Source organism: Aquarana catesbeiana, linkage group LG10, assembly GCF_042186555.1.
Source record: "Aquarana catesbeiana isolate 2022-GZ linkage group LG10, ASM4218655v1, whole genome shotgun sequence".
Classification (NCBI taxonomy): Eukaryota; Metazoa; Chordata; class Amphibia; order Anura; family Ranidae; genus Aquarana; species Aquarana catesbeiana.
The window spans coordinates 139482869-139505794 of record NC_133333.1 but is presented as its reverse complement, the minus strand read 5'-3'; the positions used below and the strand labels follow the sequence as shown (position 1 = coordinate 139505794).

The following is a 22926-nucleotide window of genomic DNA, read 5'->3' as shown; positions in this document are numbered from 1 at the left end:
AACAGAATTGTTATACGCGAACTCCGCGTATGGGAGAAGGCTTGCCCAATCATCCTGGGATCCTGAGCAGAAACACCGCAGGTATTGCTCTAGGGTCTGGTTCGTCCTCTCCTTTTGGCCGTTGCTCTGAGGGTGGTAGGCTGATGAGAGGCAGACCTTGATATCTAGGGCTTTGCAGAGCTCCCTCCAGAACTTGGACGTAAATTGTACACCCCTGTCTGACATAATACTCTTTGGTACACCATGGAGCCTGATGATTTCCTTCAGAAAAATATTGGCCGTCTCTAAGGCCGAAGGGGTGCCCTTCATGGGCAAAAAATGGGCCATCTTGGAGAGACGGTCAACCACGACAAAAATAGTGGTAAAACCCCCCGAGGCTGGCAAGTCCACTATGAAATCCATGGAGACGTCCGACCATGGCCGTTCTGGGATGGGCAGAGGTTTTAGTAAACCCCAAGACTTGGCGTTTTGACCTTTGTTCCGCTGACATAGAGGACAAGAAGCCACATATTCCTTGCAATCCCGTCTCCACCCAGGCCACCAAAAGGAACGGGAGACCAGCTCGGATGTTTTTCTTATTCCAAAGTGCCCTGCGAGTTTATGGTCATGGCACATTTTAAGGGTTAGCGACCGTGTCTCCCGGGGTACAAAAATTTTCCCACGGATCCAAAAAAAATTCCCATTTCTCTTCAAGGATTGTACCTCTGGTTCCATGCAAGAGTTGGATGATGATTTAATGGACGACATCAAGTCCACCTGTGTCATCCCAAGGAAGTTTTGAGAAGAGAGGATTGTACTAGGTTCTGGAGTTTGGGAATCTGCTGAGAACATCCGTGAGAGTGTGTCTGCCTTTCCATTCTTTGTGCCAGGTCTGTAGGATATGTGGAAGTTGAAGCGAGAGAAAAAGAGAGCCCAACGGGCCTGTCTAGGTTTTAATCGCTTTGCTGTCCATAAGTACTCAAGGTTCTTATGATCTGTAAAGATCATCACTGGGTGTAATGCGCCTTCGAGCAGATACCTCCATTCTTCTAGAGCGAATTTTATAGCCAGCAGCTCCCTGTCACCCACGTCGTAGTTTAATTCCGGCGGGCTGAGTCTCCAGGATGCGAATGCAACGGGGTGAAGGATGGCTTTGGGCCCTTGTCTTTGGGAAAGAATTGCTCCTGTTGCAATTTCCGAGGCATCCACCTCCAGTACAAATGGCTGAGAAGGATCTGGGTGGCGAAGAATTGGAGCCGAACTAAACAGGTTTTTTAATTTCAGAAAGGCCTCTTGTGCGGCTTCGGACCACCGGAAGGAACCGTGCTGGCGGGTTAGCTGGGTGATGGGTGCCACAATGGCCGAGAATCCGATAATGAATTTCCGGTAAAAGTTGGCGAATCCTATGAACCGTTGGACCCCTTTTTTATCGGACGGAGCTGGCCACTCCTGAATGGCTTGTATCTTTTGGGGATCCATTGCGATTCCATCGGCTGATATGATAAACCCCAGGAATTGTACCACTGATCTCTCGAATTCGCACTTCTCCACCTTCAAATAAAGCTTGTGCTGCTTCAATATAGTAAGGACCTTTTTGACATGCCCCTTGTGTAGCTCAATCGTGGAGGAGAAAATGAGTATGTCATCTAAATAGACAACAAGAAAGTCATCCAGGTATTCTCGGAATATATCGTTGACGAGGTGCTGAAAAGTGGCTGGAGCATTACACAGCCCGAATGGCATCACCAAGTACTCGAAGTGTCCAAACCTGGACCGGAATGCTGTCTTCCATTCACCCCCGGCTCTGATTCTAACAAGGTTATAGGCACCCCGGAGGTCTAATTTGGAAAAGACCTTGGCAGATCGGAATCGTTGGAACAGCTCCGGAATAAGCGGCAGTGGATACCTGTTCTTGATGGTGATATTATTAAGCTGCCGGTAGTCCACACAAGGTCTAAGGGATCCATCCTTTTTTCCAACAAAGAATATCCCTGCTCCGGCAGGTGAAGATGAGGGACGTATAAACCCCTTTTCCAGGTTCTCATTGATGTATTGTTTGAGAGCCTCCAGTTCAGTCTCTGAGAGCGGAAATATACGACCGAACGGAATCACTGACCCTGGCAGCAGATCGATCGGACAGTCATAAGGCCGATGAGGTGGTAGGCGGTCGGCCATTTGTTTATTAAAGACCTCTTGGAACTCAAGATATTCGGAGGGAATCTGCTGAAGTTTATCCGCCGGAATAGTAACCGTAGCACAAACCTTTGGAGTTGAAGGGAGGCAATGCTCAGAGCAATATGGAGAGGAGAAGGATACCACCTTAGTGCTCCATTGGATCTGCGGAACATGAGCCTGTAACCAGGGCAGGCCTAGGATGACGGGAAAAATGGGAGAATGGATGAGGTCAAGCCGTAGGAGCTCCTGATGCCCGGAGTCGGTGGTTACCAGAATAGGCCGGGTCTCCTGGGTGACTAGACCCGAACTAGGAAGAGACCCATCAGCCAGATGCACCTGTAGACCTTGAGCTTTCGTTTGCCAGGGAATACGGAGGCTGCAGGCCAGGGCTGCGTCCATGAAGCAGCTACAAGCTCCCGAATCAATGATGGCGGGTAGGCGAGACTCCCCTTCTGGTAGCTGCAGGGAAACCAACAACATCACATAAGACTTTGGAGCATTATTATCTTGGTAATTCATCAATCTTGGCTGAAGAAACTTACTGGGCCTTATTGGACAGCTGCGCAGGAAGTGTCCAGCTCCCCCGCAATAAAGACACAAGTTGGACTGCCGTCTGCGTTGCCTCTCTTCTGAAGTTAGTGGGGCCCGGACCAGGCCTAGCTGCATGGGCTCAGCTTCAGGAGGTGTTGTAGGAGATGGTGACGGCATAGGTGAGGCTCTGAATGGCGTCCATGTAGGGCGTGGACCCTGGAACTGCTCTGAGCGACGCTCCCGCAGGCGCCTGTCCAGTTTCGTGGCTGCCTGAATTAGCTCTTCCAAGGAATCGGGAGTCTCCATTCTGGCCAGCTCATCTTTGAGGAGTTCGGACAAGCCTTGACGGTACTGGTAGCGCAGAGCCGGCTCGTTCCAATTTGTGTCGGCTGCCCATTTACGGAATTCTACCGTATAGTCCTCAATTGGTCTCCTCCCTTGGGACAGGTGGTGTAAGATGGCTTCAGCTGTAGCCTTCCGCTGAGGGTCGTCATAGAGTTTGGACATACTCTCGAAGAAGGTATCTATAGAGTTTAACACAGGACTTCCCTGTTCCATTAAGCCGTGGGCCCAAGCCTGAGGTTCTTCTGACAGCAGTGAGATTGCGAATCCTACTTTGACGATCTCTGATGCGAAGGTCCGGGGCTGAAGGGCAAAGTACAGAGAGCATGCGTTCTTAAAAGCTCTGAATTTTTTACGGTCCCCTGAGAACCGTTCAGGTGTAGGGACCCTAGGTTCAGGAAGCGCCATGACAACTGTAGGGTTGGTGGTGGCCTGGGGAAGCGAACCTTCATTGCTGGGTGCGGGAGCTGCAGCAGCAGGAGGGAGTACCCCAGTAATTTGTTGGAGGCGGTTGTCAATCTGAGTATACCCCTCCTGTAGTTTCTGAACTGAGTCGGCCAAAGTGGAGACCTGCTGACACAGGATCTCCAAAGGAGAGCGCGCTCTGTCGGCCTCGGACATCTGGCTGGTTTGTACTGTCAAGACTATACTCACCCAGGCCAAGATGCCGAGAGCGGCTCGCCCTTACGACCACGCGCACCCGATCCCTGGAAGTGATACAGGGAATTGGGGGCACGCGGAGGCACGGGCTTCCGGTGGTGGCAGGATCCCCGAAGGGCCGGAAGGAGGTCCCGGTAGCCGTTGGGTACTGAGGAACTGCAAAGACAAGTGGTTAGATCCGGATCGGGGTACCAGGCAAAGCAAGTCCGTAATTCAGGCAGAGGTCAGAACCGGGGTATCAAGCAAAGCAAGTCCGTAATTCAGGCAGAGGTCAGAACCGGGGTATCAAGCAAAGCAAGTCCGTAATTCAGGCAGAGGTCAGAACCGGGGTATCAAGCAAAACAGAGTCCGTTTAATCAAGCAGAGGTCAAGGGTATCCGGCAGGCAGAGTAATCCGTAAATCAGGCAGAGGTCAGGGGTATCAGGCAAGCAAGAGTAATCCGTTAATCAGGCAGAGGTCAGGGGTATCAGGCAAGCAAGAGTAATCCGTTGATCAGGCAGAGGTCAGGGGTATCCGGCAAGCAAGAGTAATCCGTTGATCAGGCAGGTTTCAGCACAGGGTCACTAGGAAATACAGGAAGTAGCAGGTATAGGGAACAGGGCACAGCTGACGACAAACCAGCAACCCGACTGGGTGCTGGAGCCGTCAGAAGTAACCCTCCGGCGAGCGCGTTAGCGTGACGCGCTGCCGGGCACCCGCACGGCCACGGCGCGCACACGGGGACCGCCGTGCACCCGCGCGCACCGCACCATCGGGCCGCGAACGGGTGTACGGCGTAGCGTGAGTCCTCCGCGCATGCGCCCTGGAGCCCGGCGGACGGAGGCGGCTTGTGCCTCATGACAACAATCTTCAAAAGGTTAAACGAGTGGCCATTATGAAGATAGCGGCACACACGAGCGCAAAAACAATTGAGGCAAAAGGAAATGCATTTGCAGATTTGACTGCAAAACAGGCAGCTCTAGGGGAAGGAAGCCCTGAGACCTTAGCAGCGGTAGAGGTGAGTATCCCAGAACCAACATGTCAGCAGCTGAGTAAATTACAGGAGCAAGCAGGGGAGAGCGAGAAAGATAAGTGGGTCAGGATGGGAGCAGCACCAGACCTTGACAATGTATGGAGGGAAGGAGGCAAAGTATGCCTACCTGCCTCTCTGTACCCAGCAATGGCAGCGGCAGTTCACCTACCCACACACGTCAGTTCCAATTCCATGTATAGGATTGTGAACCAAGGATGGCTCGCCCCTGGATTCAGTAGTACTGCGAGAAACTACTGTGCAGCCTGCCAAATCTGTCTCCTGAATAACCCAGGACAGAGAGTAAAAACCCCACGAAAACACCAGGTTCGGGCCCAATACCCCTTCCAGAGACTGCAAATTGACTACATACAAATGCCTAAGAGCGGTCCCTTTGAATTTGTCCTTGTGTGTATCGATTTATTTTCAGGTTGGCCCGAAAGCTATCCAGTAAAATCAGCTACAGCAAAAGCCACAGCCAAGAAACTGATCACTGAGTTAATACCTAGGTTTGGTCTTCCTGAAAGTATAGAATCAGATAGGGGGACACACTTTACAGGAGAAATCATGCAGAATGTGATGACCATGTTAGGGGTTCAACAAAGTTTCCACACCCCTTACCATCCACAGAGTTCAGGATCAGTGGAAAGAGTAAATGGGACAATAAAGTTGAAAATACAAAAAGCCATGCAAGAGTTAAACAAGCCATGGCCAGAATGCCTGCCTTTGGTTTTGTTCTCCATAAGATACACTCCAACAGGGAAAACAGGATTGTCCCCATATGAAATACTTTTTGGGACTGCACCTAGATTAGGTCTATACTTTCCACAGAGTATGCAATTGCAATGTGATAGTTTGACTGCATATGTAATACAATTACAACAACGTCTAACTAAGATCCACAGAAGTGTGTATTCTTCTCTTCCAGACCCTAACTCAATAGCAGGTACACATACACTGCTACCAGGAGATTATGTATATGTTAAGAAACACACCAGAAAGACATTGGAACCTAGATTTGAAGGTCCTTATCAAGTGCTTTTGACCACAGCCACTTCAGTGAAATTGGAAGGAAAAGCAGCCTGGATCCATGCATCACACTGCAAAAAGAGTCCTGAACCGAGAGAAACAGAATGAAGATCCTTCTAACTATGATAATAGTGCTTGAATGTTTTCAAATGTTTGTTTATACTTGGACTCCCGGTATCAATGTAAAAGTTCATGAAAATAGTACTGATCTTAGATGGGTAAATCAGGATAAGAGTATAACACAATATCCTTACTACGAATGGTATACGGTAGGAAATTTCACGGTGTCAGGACAGGAGGGTCCTTTTTATATGATGCAGAATATGGAATCACCAGTAGTGTGGATAAAAGCCAAATCACAAGCACAAGTAAACATAACTTTCCATTGGAGGGACAATTTAACATGGCCCTTTAATAACACACCGCATAAATGTCATAAGTTAGGTCCATCTGAAACATGGAGAGAAGTAAAAGACAAATTACTACAGTTACTTAGAACTCCGAATTCAAAAGAATACGAGATAGCACAGAAGGGAAAAGGTCCTAGACCAGCAAGGGGAAGTGGGCAATTCAATCTAATAGGTCCTCTTAGTACCAATCAATCTGCAACTTATATTTGTACAGCATGGTATTTTGTACCAGTAAGGAAATGGGAAAACACAACAGGAGGATATATACAATGGCAACATTATGGTTTCAATATAAAGATAGAAGACGCTCTACCCACCATCTTCGAATCCTCTGTATTAACTCCTATTCCTAGATCTTGCATAAATGTTTCGGTATCACAACAGAAAACAAAAATCAAATTTAATGTAACTTTTCCCCAGTTACCAGAATGTAGGTATCGCCGAGAATGGTATGATACAGTTCTCGGGGCTGCAGGAACTGGAATGGGAATAATGAATGGGATACAGATGGAAATGATACAAAATAAGTGGAACAGTGCAGGAAGTCACATAGCTGATAGTTTAATAATCACAAGCAAATGGTTACCTACAACATTCGAAACACAAATTAGCCAGGTACAATTAACTAAATATCTCAATATTATGGTTAATCACACAGCACTAGCCAGTCTGGAGTTGTGGAAAGAAAATCAGGAGTTCATAAACATTACTCAATGTGCTTTTTCTACACTATCTTATCACATTCAAATTAATAGAGCTCGAGATGAGCTACGATTAGGGAATTATCGCACTTGGATGAACTATTTCAAGGGTTTAAATTTAGAAAGTACATGGTTTGAAGTACCAGGAAAAGAAGTTGAATGTGAGGAAAGATGGTGTGCTGGAAGGTTTGATGTATACAAAGTGGAGGAGGTCCAGGTAATTGTAAGTTAATAGTGATGCCACTCCTGATAGGAAAGGATCTACCTGAATTTTGGTATCCTGAGATTTATGGACACTATGTAGATACACAAAACATGACTCATGATCTAAGTCTATGTGCTAAAACTAATAAGGGAATAGTCTGTGGAAGAAGTTCTCCAGTCTATGAACCTTGCTTATTGAAACATCAATCTAACATATGTAAGTTTCAGAGATTACCAGTAGGTGTAGGAAACAGATTTATGGAGATAGGACCACAACATATTTGTTTAGTCACAAATGATCAGGAAACTATGGAAAGTTTAAATAAAACGGCTCCTTTTTCAGGATGTGTAAAGAATGTTAAAATGCTTAAATGGCAAAATGACACTTTCCTTTTTGAACCAGATGCACATAGAATATTTAATCTAGAATGGACGGTAGATAATCTTACTGATACTACTCCTTTTATAATATCATTAGAGCCCTTACGGCAAATCTTAAATGAGTCTGAAATACTTAGAAAACACATAGAGACACAAGAACATACTCTTCAAAATAATCTAATATCTGCGGTTATAGATAAAGGGAAATTAATACATTTATCCTCACAAATAAGAGATGAAACAACACATCATTGGTATGATGTATTTGCTGGATGGTCACCCACTGCTACGGCAATTTTTAATTGGATGCTCAATCCGATACTTATTCTAATTTTAGCCTTTGTACTGCTTACCGTGATAAACTGTTGCTTATATAGGAAGATTAAGGCACGAACAGACAGAATAGAAAGAGAAAGGTATTAGGAGCTCTAATGACAAAAAGGGTAACTTGACATCACCCCTTTTATATTCTCTTTGCTTATAAGATGCAGGTATGGATTTGAGGGATGAGGGTAAATAGAGAAGACTTATCCTCCTCTGACAACCCGCGGTCAGGGATAGTACTCTTTGAAGTATCGGCTGTTCACTTGTTTGCAAGGACCCAGAATCGTGGAGGGGATGATGTCAAAGGGGGAAATTGATAAGGTTGGAAATAATGGCCTGGAGTTCTACTTAAGTTGTTTTTCATTTCTCTGCATTATGTGTGCGTGTCAGCATATGTTGCAAGACTAGCTTAAGTTTTTCCAGATGTGTAAGTCCAGCGTGATGTATGTTGAAATATACTGCTTGTTACCTTATATGGAAATTTGCTGAAATATGTGTTCCTGTAACCAGCCTTATAAAAAGCCCCAATAAAGTAGTTTAGTTCAGACAGTACGGGACCTTTAAGGCTCGGAACTGATATACAGAAACTCCTGATTCTGTGTTTTACTTCTAATAGAGCTAAATTTGGCAAAGCAATATAAACTAGAGGCAATTCAGTTGAGAATTGCACTTAACACCTTCCAGTACAAATCCCCCTTTTCAGCACAAACTCTTGCCTTAAGCTCCCCTTTTCTAGCACAAATCCCCCCTCTTAGCACATATCCTCCCCCATCTCTCCCTCCCAGCATAAATACCCCTCTCGGCACAAATCCTCCCCCATCGCCCCCTCCCAGCATAAGTCCTCTCCCATATCCCCTTGCCAGCATAAATTCTCCCTCTTAGCAAAAATCCACCCCCATCTCCCCCTCCCAGCATAAATCCCCCCTCTCAGCACAAATCTTTCCCCATCTCCCCCTCCCAGCAAAAATCCTCCCCCATCTCCCCCTCCCAGCATTAATCCCTTTATCATGTTTTATCCAGCTATTTGGTTTGATCCTAAGCTGTTGCTTCATTCGTTTTTCAACCGTTCCTGTTTTCGGTTTTATGATTGCTAGATTGCTAGCTTGCTGTGAACATTTGCTGTGAAGTTTTACCAAAGTTTTTTAAATTGCTGTGAGCTGCTGTGAAGTTTTTTGGAATAAAAAAACCCTTTTTGAAGTTTATCTGCACTGTGGAGCTTTTTTCTTATCTCCCTTGAGTGTTAACCGCTGAGATCATCCATGAGAAGAGATCTGAATCAAGGGTGATTATAACTGTTCCTGTGTGTGGATTCCAAAAGGAGAGAGGAGTTAGCTTCGGTCGTTGAGAGTGATTGTAATCAGGTGGAGGATTTCGATGGCGGCAGGCTGATGCAACAGGCTCCTATGATCTCTATAATTTGAGGTCCAACTGATCCGGTAAGCGGCAGGGCAGTAATATCACAAGTTTTTGGGCTGCAAGAACATCTCATTCCCATCTCTCCTGATTACTAAGTTTCTCCATACTCACATTGTCATTTTTATGGACTTTGCTTATATATTTTTGATCACTTAGATACACTCACCTTAATGGATTTTGTATATATCAGAGTACTTTTGCTTTAGGTCCTTGTAACAGGTTGATGGTGCACACCACTGTTCACATGGGCGTTTTTTGGTAACATTTTTTTACTTTATTGTATCACTTTTGCACAATACTATATATATCTTTATATGAGTTTGTATGGTTGTGTTTAATCATATTCACTGAATCATTAATGGTTGCGCGCTTGTTTTTCGGAGATACTACAAGTCCCAGCATAGGAGGCTGCCATATCTCAGCCCCCCACAGAGGCCACTACAAGTCCCAGCATAGGAGGCTGCCATATCTTAGCCCCCACAGAGTGCACTGCAAGTCCCAGCAGAGCGGGCTGCCACCAGTCCTCCAAACAGAGCATTACAATGGTGTCCTACCTGAGTTTGGGCAGCATGTCGCGATGGGTGAAGCAGTGGTCATTATTTCCCGATGTCTGAAGACCCCGACGCAACACACAAGGCTGCAGATCACTCTGCCACTGGTCAGGCACCTCAGTGGCTGTGGGCGGCGGATGCGGCCGCTGATGCCGCGTGTGTGCACACGGGAGGCAGTATCTGAGCGGGAGAAGGCCACGAGAGCCGGGACTCGGGAGGACGGGTCGGGGGGATGTTTTTGTGCGGGGGGTGTTCTTGTGGGGGGCGTCTTTTTTGCCACCCCCGCAAAGTGCCGCCCTAGGCCTGGGCCTTGTCAGCCTAGGCCAAAACACAGCATTGCACATACACTGACCTACCTGACACCTACACTGACCTACCTAACACCTACTTCCTGTACTACTCCCACCCCCCACACACAGATTGATGTAGATTGGAGAATCCATTCTCCTTCTTACCTTTTCATGGCTTCATCGTCCATCTCATCAGGGCTCTCCTCAGCAGCGGATGGACAGTATTGTTTAGGGGAGTCCCATACTTGCCAACTGTCCCGGATTTCCCGGGACATTCCCGGGACTTGGACGCCATTCCCGAATTTCTGGTGTCCCGGAAAATGTCCCGAGAATTCCGGTTCTTCGAGATTCGCCGCTGCCGCTGCCGCCGCCGCTAAAGGTCCGTCATTTTGATGAAGTTCAGGAAGACGGCTGGGGGGGGCTAGACGGAGCTCCTGCGTCGCCCCCCACCCTCCGCCCTGCTCCGCCTCACCCTGCCTCGCCCCGCCTACCCCCCGCCCCGCCTACCCCCCGCCCCTTTCCATATCAGACTGGCAGCGGGGCGGGGGGGTAGGCGGGGTGAGGCGGAGCGGGGCGGAGGGTGGGTGGCGACACAGGAGCTCCATCTAGCCCCCCCAGCCGTCTTCCTGTCTGATATGGAAAGGGGCGGGGGTTCTAGCCATGCTGCGGACACTACTAGGACACCTCTGAGGTAGGGGGGGCTCCTTTGGGGACACACACCTGATGCAAGGGGGGCTCCACTGGGGACACACACCTGATGCAAGGGGGGCTCCACTGGGGACACCTGATGCGAGGGGGGGTCCACCTGATGTGAGGGGGGGCTCCACTGGGGACACCTGATGTGAGGGGGGCTCCACCTGGGACTCCTGATGTGAGGGGGGCTCCACCGGGGACTCCTGATGTGAGGGGGAGCTCCGCCGGGGACACCTGATGTGAGGGGGAGCTCCGCCGGGGACACCTGATGTGAGGGGGAGCTCCGCCGGGGACCCCTGATGTGAGGGGGAGCTCCGCCGGGGACACCTGATGTGAGGGGGGCTCCGCCGGGGACACCTGATGTGAGGGGGGCTCCGCTGGGGACTCCTGGTGTGAGGGGGGCTCCGCTGGGGACTCCTGGTGTGAGGGGGGCTCCGCTGGGGACTCCTGGTGTGAGGGGGGGCTCTGCTGGGGACTCCTGGTGTGAGGGGGGCTCTGCTGGGGACATCTGATGTAAGGGGGACTCCGCTGGGGGCACCTGATGCAGGGACGGACTCTGCTGGGACATCTGACGCAAGGACGGATGGCTGGTGGCAGGCGACGTGGCTAGTGACACGCTCAGGGATCCCACTGAATCTGCATTATGGTGAGTTGAATGATTTAATTTTATATTACAATGTAATAATAGAAATAATGCACTTCAATCATCCTGACACCATAACAACCATGGTGCCGGGATGATTGAAGTGCTAACACCAGGTGTTTGGAGTATCTTTATCTGCTGATTGTTAAACTTTCTAGAATACACATATTTTTATTGTGTAGGATCTGGGGCTGCTGTCCCGTCATTTCCCTCTTCCCCTCTCCCCTTTAATCCCTCTCCCCCTCTAATCCCTCTCCCCCTCTCCCCCTCTAATCCCTCTCCCCCTCTAATCCCTCTCCCCCTCTCCCCCTCTTCCCCTCTCCATCCCTCATTCATCTCAGACTCTAACCACACCCTCTTGAGCCACGCCCATTTAAGCCACGCCCACTGTGTCACGTAAACCACGCCCATTTTTCACCGCCCAGCGCTTTGCACGCCGCACTTGTATATTTTTCCTAAGCCACGCCTACAAACGAATGCCCCACCCCCTAATTATTGTACGGCTCCGCCTACAGCCACAAAAGTGTCCCACTTTTTTTTTTACAATATTGGCAACTATGGAGTCCCCGCCAGCGCCATCCAGCCACTCCATTGTGTCCCCCCGCTGGGGTCAGCTAACAGGCGCTGAGCCTCTCTCAATGCTCTCATCTTAACTGAGCCCCACCCCCTCCGCTGTACTCACACACAGGCTGCACCAGAGGGACAGGCTGGAGCAAAGGAGGATTGGCGACACCTGCAGCGGATGTGTTTCTGGGACAGCTGGCACTGAACGGGGCGAGCGATCAGGAGAGAAGAGCCGAGCTCACACACGCCTGGAGCTGCACCGGGACAAAGGTGTGGCTGAGCCCTAGCTGGTAGTGCACCCTAGGTGGCTGCCTAGTTTGCCTATTGGTAGTGCCCACCCTGGATCTGGGCTGCAGTCTACTGCCATCTGCCTGCTCTGCCCACCTGTACGGGAGCTCTCACTGCCTGATCCAGCCTGTCGGGGATCTGTGCTCGGGAGATTATTTGTGTCCTTTCCGGCAAAGGGCGGGGAAGCCTGCAGGAGGTATGGGCATGTTCTCAACTCTGCTTTTGGACAGACTTTAGCATCACAGAGGCTGAGACAAAGGGTGCAGCTCCAGTGTTTTGGCGCCCCCCACACTTCGCCCAGGGCAGTGGCCCCTCCTCCCCCCCCCCCATACCGGCTCTGCCTACCTGTATAGCGTAAGCCACAAGGATACATGGGACATGTTTTATTACAGGCAGGTGCATGATGGACATTGCTGTAGTTATGAAGAACTAGAAATGGGACGAACAAACGAATAGCCACAGTAACACACACAAAGAGGGACATTTTCACTGTAAGAAGAGCTTATATTACAAAATAACTACAGTGTTTTGCTGTGGTGAAAGATGATCTTTATTTATAATAAATCTCAGCAACGACTTTAGATCTTCTTTAATTACAAAGAAAACATATATTGACAAATTCAACAACTTTTAACATTTGTAAGTAAAGTATGTCTAACAGCTTTAGTTGTTACAATCATTTACATTTGTCAGTGACTGAATCAGAATTGTTCCCAGAAAAAAGACATGTTGAGGTCTTTCATTTTCTCCTGATAAATTTTATCGAAATACTCACTCTGGGCCACTGTAAAATGTTTTTTCCAGTCTCCAGAGACTCCTGTAAAAAGCACAGCAATAATATGAGTACAGTAAACCTTGAATGTCTCTAAACATAGCTAAAACCTGAAGTGGTATATCAGGCCTAACAAATTTGACCCCCACTGGAGATCCTGCCTTATATTAGAATGTTAGGGTCCCTGTCACTCCATCTCCTAAAGCCCCATTCATACCTGACCATTTTGTAGCTCAAAGCTCCAAAATGCTGGATGAGAAAAAACTCTATTCTCTGTGGAGATGGTTCACATATCTACTCCAAGTCACCTAAAGCTAAATGCCTGAAGCTCAAAAAAGTTTGGCACTTTTTTGTAGCTTTATCAGATTGATCAGATTGACAGATTGATCACCCGATGACATCCTAAGTCATCCCAAGCAGCAAGGAATCTGAGTAATCCCTGCTAATAACAGAATGTAAACAAAAAAAAAGCAGAGTAGCCCCCCCAATCCATACCAGGCCATTTGAGTCTGGTAAGGATTTTGAATGGGACCCCATAAAACATTGCTTCGCCCAGCCGTGCCATTCTTCCGCAGTAAAACTGCGGCGGCTGGTCAGCAAGTGGTTAAGGGAAAACCGCACCAAGAAAAATGGCGTGGGGTCCCCCCTCCAAAATCCATATCAGACAGTTATCCAAATATGCAGCCCGGCAGACCAGGAAAGCCCCCCCCCCCATACCATACCAGGCCACATATGCCCTCAACATGGGGGGACATGTTGACAAGGGCCTCTTCCACATAACTCTGGCCCAGTATGCAAGCTCTTGGAGGGGATGATAAGGGACTATATACAAAATTTTAGTAATGAAAACGGTATCATTAGCAGTAATCAGCATGGATTCATGAAGAATCATTCTTGCCAAACCAATCTATTAACCTTCTATGGGGAGGTAAGTTGCCATCTAGATAAAGGAAGGCCCGTAGACGTGGTGTATCTGGATTTTGCAAAAGCATTTGACAACAGTTCCCCATAAACGTTTACTGTACAAAGTAAGGTCAGTTGGCATGGACCATAGGGTAAGCAAATATATGAATGCAATCTACTCACTGGGGGGAGAACCATTGGGGGAATCAAGAATGGAAAGGACCTGGGGGTCCTAGTAGATGATAGGCTCAGCAATGGCATGCAATACCAAGCTGCTGCTAACAAAGCAATCAGAATATTGGTATGCATTAAAAAGGGGATTAACTCAGCAGTAAAAGCAGTAATTCTCCCACACCTGGAGTATGCTGTCCAGTTCTGGGCACCAGTCTTCAGGAAGGATGTGCTGGAAATGGAGCGAGTACAGAGAAGGGCAGCAAAACTAATAAAGGGACTGGAGGATATTAGTTATGAAGAAAGGTTATGAGCACTGAACTTATTCTCTTTGGAGAAGAGACGCTTAAGAGGGGATATGATTTCAATTTACAAATACCGTACTGGTGACCCCACAATAGGGATAAAACTTTTCCACGGAAGGAATTTTAATAAGACACTCATTAAAATTAGAAGAAAAGAGGTTTAACCTTAAACTGCGTAGAGGGTTCTTTACTTTAAGAGCGGCAAGGATATGGAATTCCCTTCCACAGGTGGTGGTTTCAGCGGGGAGAATTGATAGTTTCAAGAAACTATTAGATAAGAACCTGAACGGTCACAACATAAAGGGATATACAATGTAATACTGACATAAAATCACAAACATAAGTTGGACTTGATAGACTTGTGTCTTTTTTCAACCTCACCTACTATGTTACTATGTAACTATGTATTCATCGCATCACAAAGGTATTGGTTTCAGGTATTGGAGCATTTTCACGCAAGAACTCGTGCAAATGCTTAGTATCAGTACTGGTATCAGTATCGGTACAACCCTACTTATAGTAGTGGACATGTTTGCATTGCCTGCTATGACCCAAGGAAATATATTGAAATGAATGAGTAGTGCCAGCCATGCCAGACAGGTTTAGGTTTTGTGTAAATCTTTTGGTGATTTGTTGTAACATTATATGTAGCGTGCGGTCCTGCACCATGGTGTTCTACTGTACCTTCGGGGAGTTTTGTAAATAAATGAAAAGATGAGAGTGCCATACTTACTATAACTAAGGGCCCAAGGTTGGGGTAGAAATGCCTCAATTCTTTGATATGATAGCCGAAAGGCTTCACTGCTGGTTTCTCTTACAGTGAATGGCGGCGGCAGCACCCGAGAGTCGATACGAAAATCGTCTTCGGGTGCCGAGATCGCAGGAACCCTGGACAGGTAAGTGTCCTAATATTAAAAGTCAGCAGCTGCAGTATTTGTAGCTGCTGACTTTTCATTTTTTCGTGGGGGGCGAAACTCCTCTTTAAAGTAGAAGTTCACCCTAAAACTAAAATCTCTACATTTAATGGCATCCACAATCTAAGACTAACCTATCTAGCCCTGTAAAGAAGAAATCGCTATACATAGTGTCAGGTCACCTGAGGCCAGGTGACAGATGCACACCGCTGGGGTCAGGAGCGCACTGCTAAGCTTGTGGACCCTATGGCTGAGTGCTGCAGATGGGGCTCTAGGTGGTTCAGGAAAGCCGCTCCACCTGAGCACCGACACGGATCGAACAGGGAGCTAGAGCATAAGATTCCCCCGGGGCGCTGACTCCAGGTCGCGGCCCCCAGGGTCTCCCAGCTCATGCTCATGGCTGACTCTGGTGGATGGAGATGAAGCAGCAGTACAGAGCAACAAGGAATAGTCAGAAGTACAAGCCAAGGATCGGGGTAACAAGCAGACAGTGATGGTCAGGAGGACACGCCAAAGGTCTGGACTACAAGCAGACAGGGATGGTCAGGAGAACACACCAAAGCTCGGGGTAACAAGCAGACAGGGATAGTCAGGAGAACAAGCCAAAGTTGGTACACAGAATCAAACATAGAGCAGACAGCAAGAAACACACAGGGGAGCCTAAACACACTATTGCTCGGGCAAGGGTGGCTTGCAGTGCATGGTGTTAAATAGTGTTTCCTGTTAGAGGCTTGGGTGGAGCCATGCTTAGAGAAGATTTATTAAACATGCAGGTGTGAGAGCGTGGTCCTTAAAGTGGGGTTCCACCCAAAAAAACAAAAATACCTGAAACATTCTAAAAAAAAAAAAAAAAAAAAAAACATTTGAATATTTTTTTTTTTTTTACTTACCTCTAAATGCCTGTTGCTAGGTGGTCTCACGTAGTCTGCCTCTTCCTTTGCCTGGGCTGGTGACATCACTTCCCCCTCGGCACAGGAAGGGCTCGGCTCTGCTCCCTCTCTCCTGTCAATCATCTGGGACCCATTACAGGTCCCAGGTGACTGAGCGGCCAATCACGGCGCGCGGCGCTGCTCGCACATGCGCAGTGGGTGCCAGGCTGTGAAGCCACAGCCCGGCGCCCACAGTTGAAATGCCGGTGCCGACGAGCGGAGGGGGGGGACGAATGGGGCTTCCATTCCCCGCATCGCTGGACCCAGGGACAGGTAAGTGTCCAATTAAAAGTCAGCAGCTGCAGTATTTGTAGCTGCTGACTTTTATTTATTTTTTTTGTAATGGACCCCCTGGGTGGAACTCCTCTTTAAGCTGATACACAGACCAGAGGTAAGCAGACAGACAGGGCAAAAACATTCAGGAGCAACCACAATTGGAAGTGCTAATCAGGACAGTCTTGAAAGGACAAACAATCAAAAAGCTCAATGAGATAAAATCTTATGCCGATTTAATAATAACATGTACTTAGATGAACAATTATCTAAAAATCTCCTTGCATAGATAGAGTGACTGCAAAAGCATGCTCCTCACTGTACAGTACCTTAAGAAACAGTCGGTGGTGGACTGGCTTGGTAAAGCAATACTGCGATGGCAAAACCTTCATGTGTTCCTGGATGTCACTAGGAGGGAAGCCAGCGTGTGCAGAGCCGGATGGACAATATGAGGCCTTGATCGAATCCCAAATGGTATGTGGAAGGATGGTCAAGGAAGAGCCACGAATCAAGAAAGGGACCGAGAGGATGCCGGAACAACCACCGACCAGAACTGGTAGGCGGAAACACCCGAGCGTGACGTCATACAATCAGGCAACACAGGTCCAAAGCGAGGCTTGAAGCACAAAAGGTGGAGAGCAAGCTGAGGAGAAGGGGGGGAGATAGCTGTCGCCTTGACTACACGTATTGGGGCGTGGTCCTTCTTCAGGTCTTCGGGACAGACAGGGCATGAAACATTACTGCAGTACGGCCTCCCTCACTTGGGCTCAGGCTTGAAGGGAGCCTCAAATGAAACCTCCTCAAAAGACGAGGTGCAAAGACATCAGATGCAGGGATCCAAGTCCTCTCCTCAGGACCAAAACCTTTCCAATGCATGAGGTACTGAAGAATGCTTTACAGAGCCGGGAATCCAGAATTTGACTAACCTCGTACTCCTGATAATCCTCAGAGACCTGAACTGAGGTAGCGAGAGGGCCAGAGAACTTATTGAGGACTAGAGGCTTCAGAAGGGAAACATGAAAGGAGTTTGAGATCTTGAGGCGTTTAGGGATCTAAAGTTTAAAACAAACCGGATTTAACTTATTATAGAAATTATAGTGTAAGGGCCAATGAATCTTGGGGCAAATTTCAGGGAAGGAACCCGGAGCTTGATGTTCTGAGTGGAAAGCCAGACTTTGTCTCCAGGCTGTAGAGAGGGTGGCTTACGTCTACGATAGTCGGCAAAACCTTTAAATTTATCAGCAGCTGCTCGGAATCTTGAACATCTTGAACATCACCCCAAATAGAAATTAATGATTGTTGAACCGAAGCCAAAGCTGATATGTCCGGAGAACAGGTCATAGGAAGAGGGAGCTGACGGTGTCTTCCATGAACTTTGAGAAAGGGTGTCTTCTGAGAACTGATGTTAACATGATTGTTGTGAGAGAATTCTGCCCACGGGAGTAGAGAGGACCAATCATCATGATGAGCAGAGACAAATATGCGGAGAAAGACCTCTAACTCCTGATTAACCCTCTCAGTCTGTCCATTGGATTGAGGATGGTACGAAGAGGAAATATCAAGATCAATATTGAAGGATTTGCAAAAGGCTCCCAAAAAATGACATATTAACTGAACACCCCTGTCAGAAACAATATATATATAGATCTCTTGAACAAAAATGGGAAGCAAAGCAGGAGCAGAAGGGAGACCAGGAAGAGGAACAAAATGAGCCATCTTGGAGAACTGATTGATTACCACCCAAATGACCGTATTATTCTCAGATGGTGGAAAATCGGTGATAAAGTCCATGGCTATGTGAGACCATGGCTCCTCAGGAATGGGCAAGGACATGAGAAGACCAGCAGGAGCTTGCATGGAGGATTTAGACTGGGCACAGACATGAAAAGCCTTAATGTAGTCTTTGACATCCCAACGGAGAGTAGGCCACCAGTAGTGGCGACTGATGAGCTGGAAGGATCGCAGGAACCCAGCATGACCTGCCACCTTGGAAACATGTCCCCAATGAAGGATCTTAGCTCAGTGGGGATGAAGGTCTTGCCAGGAGGAATTTTTGACTCCAGGATGGTAGAATGAGGTAGGAATGAACGGCTCGGATTCAGAGGTGGGCTCCTCATCCTGAATGACAAAAGACCTAGAGAGTGCATCGGCCCGACTGTTGAAGGAACCAGGTTTGTACATAATGGTGAAATTAAAATGGGAAAAGAAAAGACTCTACCTGGCCTGTCTGGGATTCAGTCTAGGGCTGCAACTAACGATTATTTTCATAATCGATTAGTTGGCCGATTATTGTGTCGATTAATCGATTAATCGGTTAATAACCTTAAAAAAAAGTATGGTGTATAATTTAGTTAATATGTAAAGTTTTAAAAAAAGGCAATTCATTCTCAAATATCTCTATGCAGTGGTAAATATAAATAACCAACTATATGGTTAGGGAGCAAAATATCGAATCCACTCTGAGATTAACAGACAGAAGAGATATACTGTATATACTATTAGAGGAGAGATATACTGTATATACTATTAGAGGAGAGATATACTGTACATACTATTAGAGGAGATATATACTGTATATACTATTAGAGGAGATATATACTGTATATACTATTAGAGGAGATATACTGTATATACTATTAGAGGAGAGATATACTGTATATACTATTAGAGGAGAGATATACTGTATATACTATTAGAGGAGAGATATACTGTATATACTATTAGAGAAGATATACTGTATATACTATTAGAAGAGATATACTGTATATACTATTAGAGGAGATATACTGTATATACTATTAGAGAAGATATACTGTATAAACTATTAGAGGAGGTATACTGTATATACTATTAGAGGGTGAATCTGGTAAATATCATCAGACTCAGAGATCACATTTTTTTATTAAAAAACAATGCCTTCCTTCAAAAAAAATGTAATTTTAACCACTTGACGACCGCCTCACGCCGATGTACGTCGGCAAAGTGGCACGGACAGGCAAAATCACGTACAGGGTACGTGATTTGCCTTCCGCGGGTGGGGGGTCCGATCGGACCCCCCCCCGGTGCCCGAGGCGGTCGTCTTTTGTCCAGCGGCGATCGGTGATGAGGGGGAGACCATCCGTTCGTGGCCCCCCCCTCGCGATCGCCGCCGGCCAATGAAAACACTCCTTTGCTGCTGTATGCTAAACAGCAGCAAAGGAAGTGATGTCATCTCCCCTCGGGTCGGTATTTTCCGTTCCGGCCCGAGGAGAGAAGACATCTATGTGAGTGCACCAACACACACACACACAGTAGAACATGCCAGGCATACAAAACACCCCGATCCCCCCCCCGATCGCCCCCCGATCCCCCCCCAATCACCCCCCCCCCCCGTCACAAACTGACACCAGCAGTTTTTTTTTTTTTTTTTTTTCTGATTACTGCATAGTGTCAGTTTGTGACAGTTACAGTGTTGGGACAGTGAGTACTACCCCCCTTTAGGTCTAGGGTACCCCCCTAACCCCCCCTAATAAAGTTTTAACCCCTTGATCACCCCCTGTCACCAGTGTCACTAAGCGATCATTTTTCTGATCGCTGTATTAGTGTCGCTGGTGATGCTAGTTAGTGAGGTAAATATTTAGGTTCGCCGTCAGCGTTTTATAGCGTCAGGGACCCCCATATACTACCTAATAAATGTTTTAACCCCTTGATTGCCCCCTAGTTAACCCTTTCACCACTGATCACCGTATAACTGTTACGGTTGATGCTGGTTAGTTTGTTTATTTTTTATAGTGTCAGGGCACCCGCCGTTTATTACCAAATAAAGGTTTAGCCCCCTGATCGCCCGGCGGTGATATGCGTCGCCCCAGGCAGCGTCAGATTAGCGCCAGTACCGCTAACACCCACGCACGCAGCATACGCCTCCCTTAGTGGTATAGTATCTGTACGGATCAATATCTGATCTGATCAGATCTATACTAGCATCCCCAGCAGTTTAGGGTTCCCAAAAACGCAGTGTTAGCGGGATCAGCCCAGATACCTGCTAGCACCTGCGTTTTGTGCCTCCGCCCAGCCCACCCAAGTGCAGTATCGATCGATCACTGTCACTTACAAAACACTAAACGCATAACTGCAGCGTTCGCAGAGTCAGGCCTGATCCCTGCGATCGCTAACAGTTTTTTTGGTAGCATTTTGGTGAACTAGCAAGCACCAGCCCCAGGCGTCAGATTAGCGCCAGTACCGCTAACACCCACGCACGCAGCATACGCCTCCCTTAGTGGTATAGTATCTGAACGGATCAATATCTGATCCGATCAGATCTATACTAGCGTCCCCAGCAGTTTAGGGTTCCCAAAAACGCAGTGTTAGCGGAATCAGCCCAGATACCTGCTAGCACCTGCGTTTTGCCCCTCCGCCCGGCCCAGCCCAGCCCACCCAAGTGCAGTATCGATCGATCACTGACACTTACAAAACACTAAACGCATAACTGCAGCGTTCGCAGAGTCAGGCCTGATCCCTGCGATCGCTAACAGTTTTTTTTGTAGCGTTTTGGTGAACTGGCAAGCACCAGCCCCAGGCAGCGTCAGATTAGCGCCAGTACCGCTAACACCCACGCACGCACCGTACACCTCCCTTAGTGGTATAGTATCTGATCGCATCAATATCTGATCCGATCAGATCTATACTAGCGTCACCAGCAGTTTAGGGTTCCCAAAAACGCAGTGTTAGCGGGATCAGCCCAGATACCTGCTAGCACCTGCGTTTTGCCCCTCCGCCCGGCCCAGCCCAGCCCACCCAAGTGCAGTATCGATCACTGTCACTTACAAAACACTAAACGCATAACTGCAGCGTTCGCAGAGTCAGGCCTGATCCCTGCGATCGCTAACGTTTTTTGGTAGCGTTTTGGTGAACTGGCAAGCGCCAGCGGCCTAGTACACCCCGGTCGTAGTCAAACCAGCACTGCAGTAACACTTGGTGACGTGGCGAGTCCCATAAGTGCAGTTGAAGCTGGTGAGGTGGCAAGCACAAGTAGTGTCCCGCTGCCACCAAAAAGACAAACACAGGCCCATCGTGCCCATAGTGCCCTTCCTGCTGCATTCGCCAATCCTAATTGGGAACCCACCGCTTCTGCAGCGCCCGTACTTCCCCCATTCACATCCCCAACCAAATGCAGTCGGCTGCATGAGAGGCATTTTTATGTCCTCCCGAGTACCCCTACCCAACGAACCCCCAAAAAAGATGTCGTGTCTGCAGCAAGCGCGGATATAGGCGTGACACCCGCTATTATTGTCCCTCCTGTCCTGACAATCCTGGTCTTTGCATTGGTGAATGTTTTGAACGCTACCATTCACTAGTTGAGTATTAGCGTAGGGTACAGCATTGCACAGACTAGGCACACTTTCACAGGGTCTCCCAAGATGCCATCGCATTTTGAGAGACCCGAACCTGGAACCGGTTACAGTTATAAAAGTTAGTTACAAAAAAAGTGTAAAAAAAAAAAAAAAATATGAAATAAAAAAAAATAGTTGTTGTTTTATTGTTCTCTCTCTCTCTATTCTCTCTCTCTATTGTTCTGCTCTTTTTTACTGTATTCTATTCTGCAATGTTTTATTGTTATTGTTATTGTTATTATGTTTTATCATGTTTGTTTTTCAGGTGTGTAATTATTTACACTTTACTGTGCTTTATTGTTAACCATTGTTAACCATTTTTTTGTCTTCAGGTACGCCATTCACGACTTTGAGTGGTTATACCAGAATGATGCCTGCAGGTTTAGGTATCATCTTGGTATCATTCTTTTCAGCCAGCGGTCGGCTTTCATGTAAAAGCAATCCTAGCGGCTAATTAGCCTCTAGACTGCTTTTACAAGCCGTGGGAGGGAATGCCCCCCCCCCCCCACCGTCTTCCGTGTTTTTCTCTGGCTCTCCTGTCTCAACAGGGAACCTGAGAATGCAGCCGGTGATTCAGCCAGCTGACCATAGAGCTGATCAGAGACCAGAGTGGCTCCAAACATCTCTATGGCCTAAGAAACCGGAAGCTACGAGTATTTCATGACTTAGATTTCGCCGGATGTAAATAGCGCCATTGGGAAATTGGGGAAGCATTTTATCACACCGATCTTGGTGTGGTCAGATGCTTTGAGGGCAGAGGAGAGATCTAGGGTCTAATAGACCACAATTTTTTCAAAAAAGAGTACCTGTCACTACCTATTGCTATCATAGGGGATATTTACATTCCCCGAGATAACAATAAAAATGATTAAAAAAAAAAATATGAAAGGAACAGTTTAAAAGTAAGATTAAAAAAGCAAAAAAATAATAAAGAAAAAAAAAAAAAAAAAAAAAAACACCCCTGTCGCCCCCTGCTCTCGCGCTAAGGCGAACGCAAGCGGCGGTCTGTCGTCAAACATAAACAGCAATTGCACCATGCATGTGAGGTATCACCGCGAAGGCCAGATCGAGGGCAGTAATTTTTCCAGTAGACCTCCTC

The 22926-nt window shown here is 47.3% G+C and overlaps 1 protein-coding gene across 1 annotated transcript in view; it reads right to left on the bottom strand.

The window, feature by feature from the left end:
• Positions 1–12723: 12723 nt before the first annotated feature.
• LOC141110925 (sulfotransferase 2B1-like) overlaps positions 12724–22926 on the bottom strand; it is a 131755-nt gene continuing 121552 nt past the window's right edge. Inside the window, exon 7 of the mRNA XM_073602724.1 lies at positions 12724–13008. Within this exon, the coding sequence (XP_073458825.1) occupies positions 12893–13008 (116 nt within the window). The 3' untranslated portion in view covers positions 12724–12892. The remainder of the gene's footprint in view (positions 13009–22926) is intronic.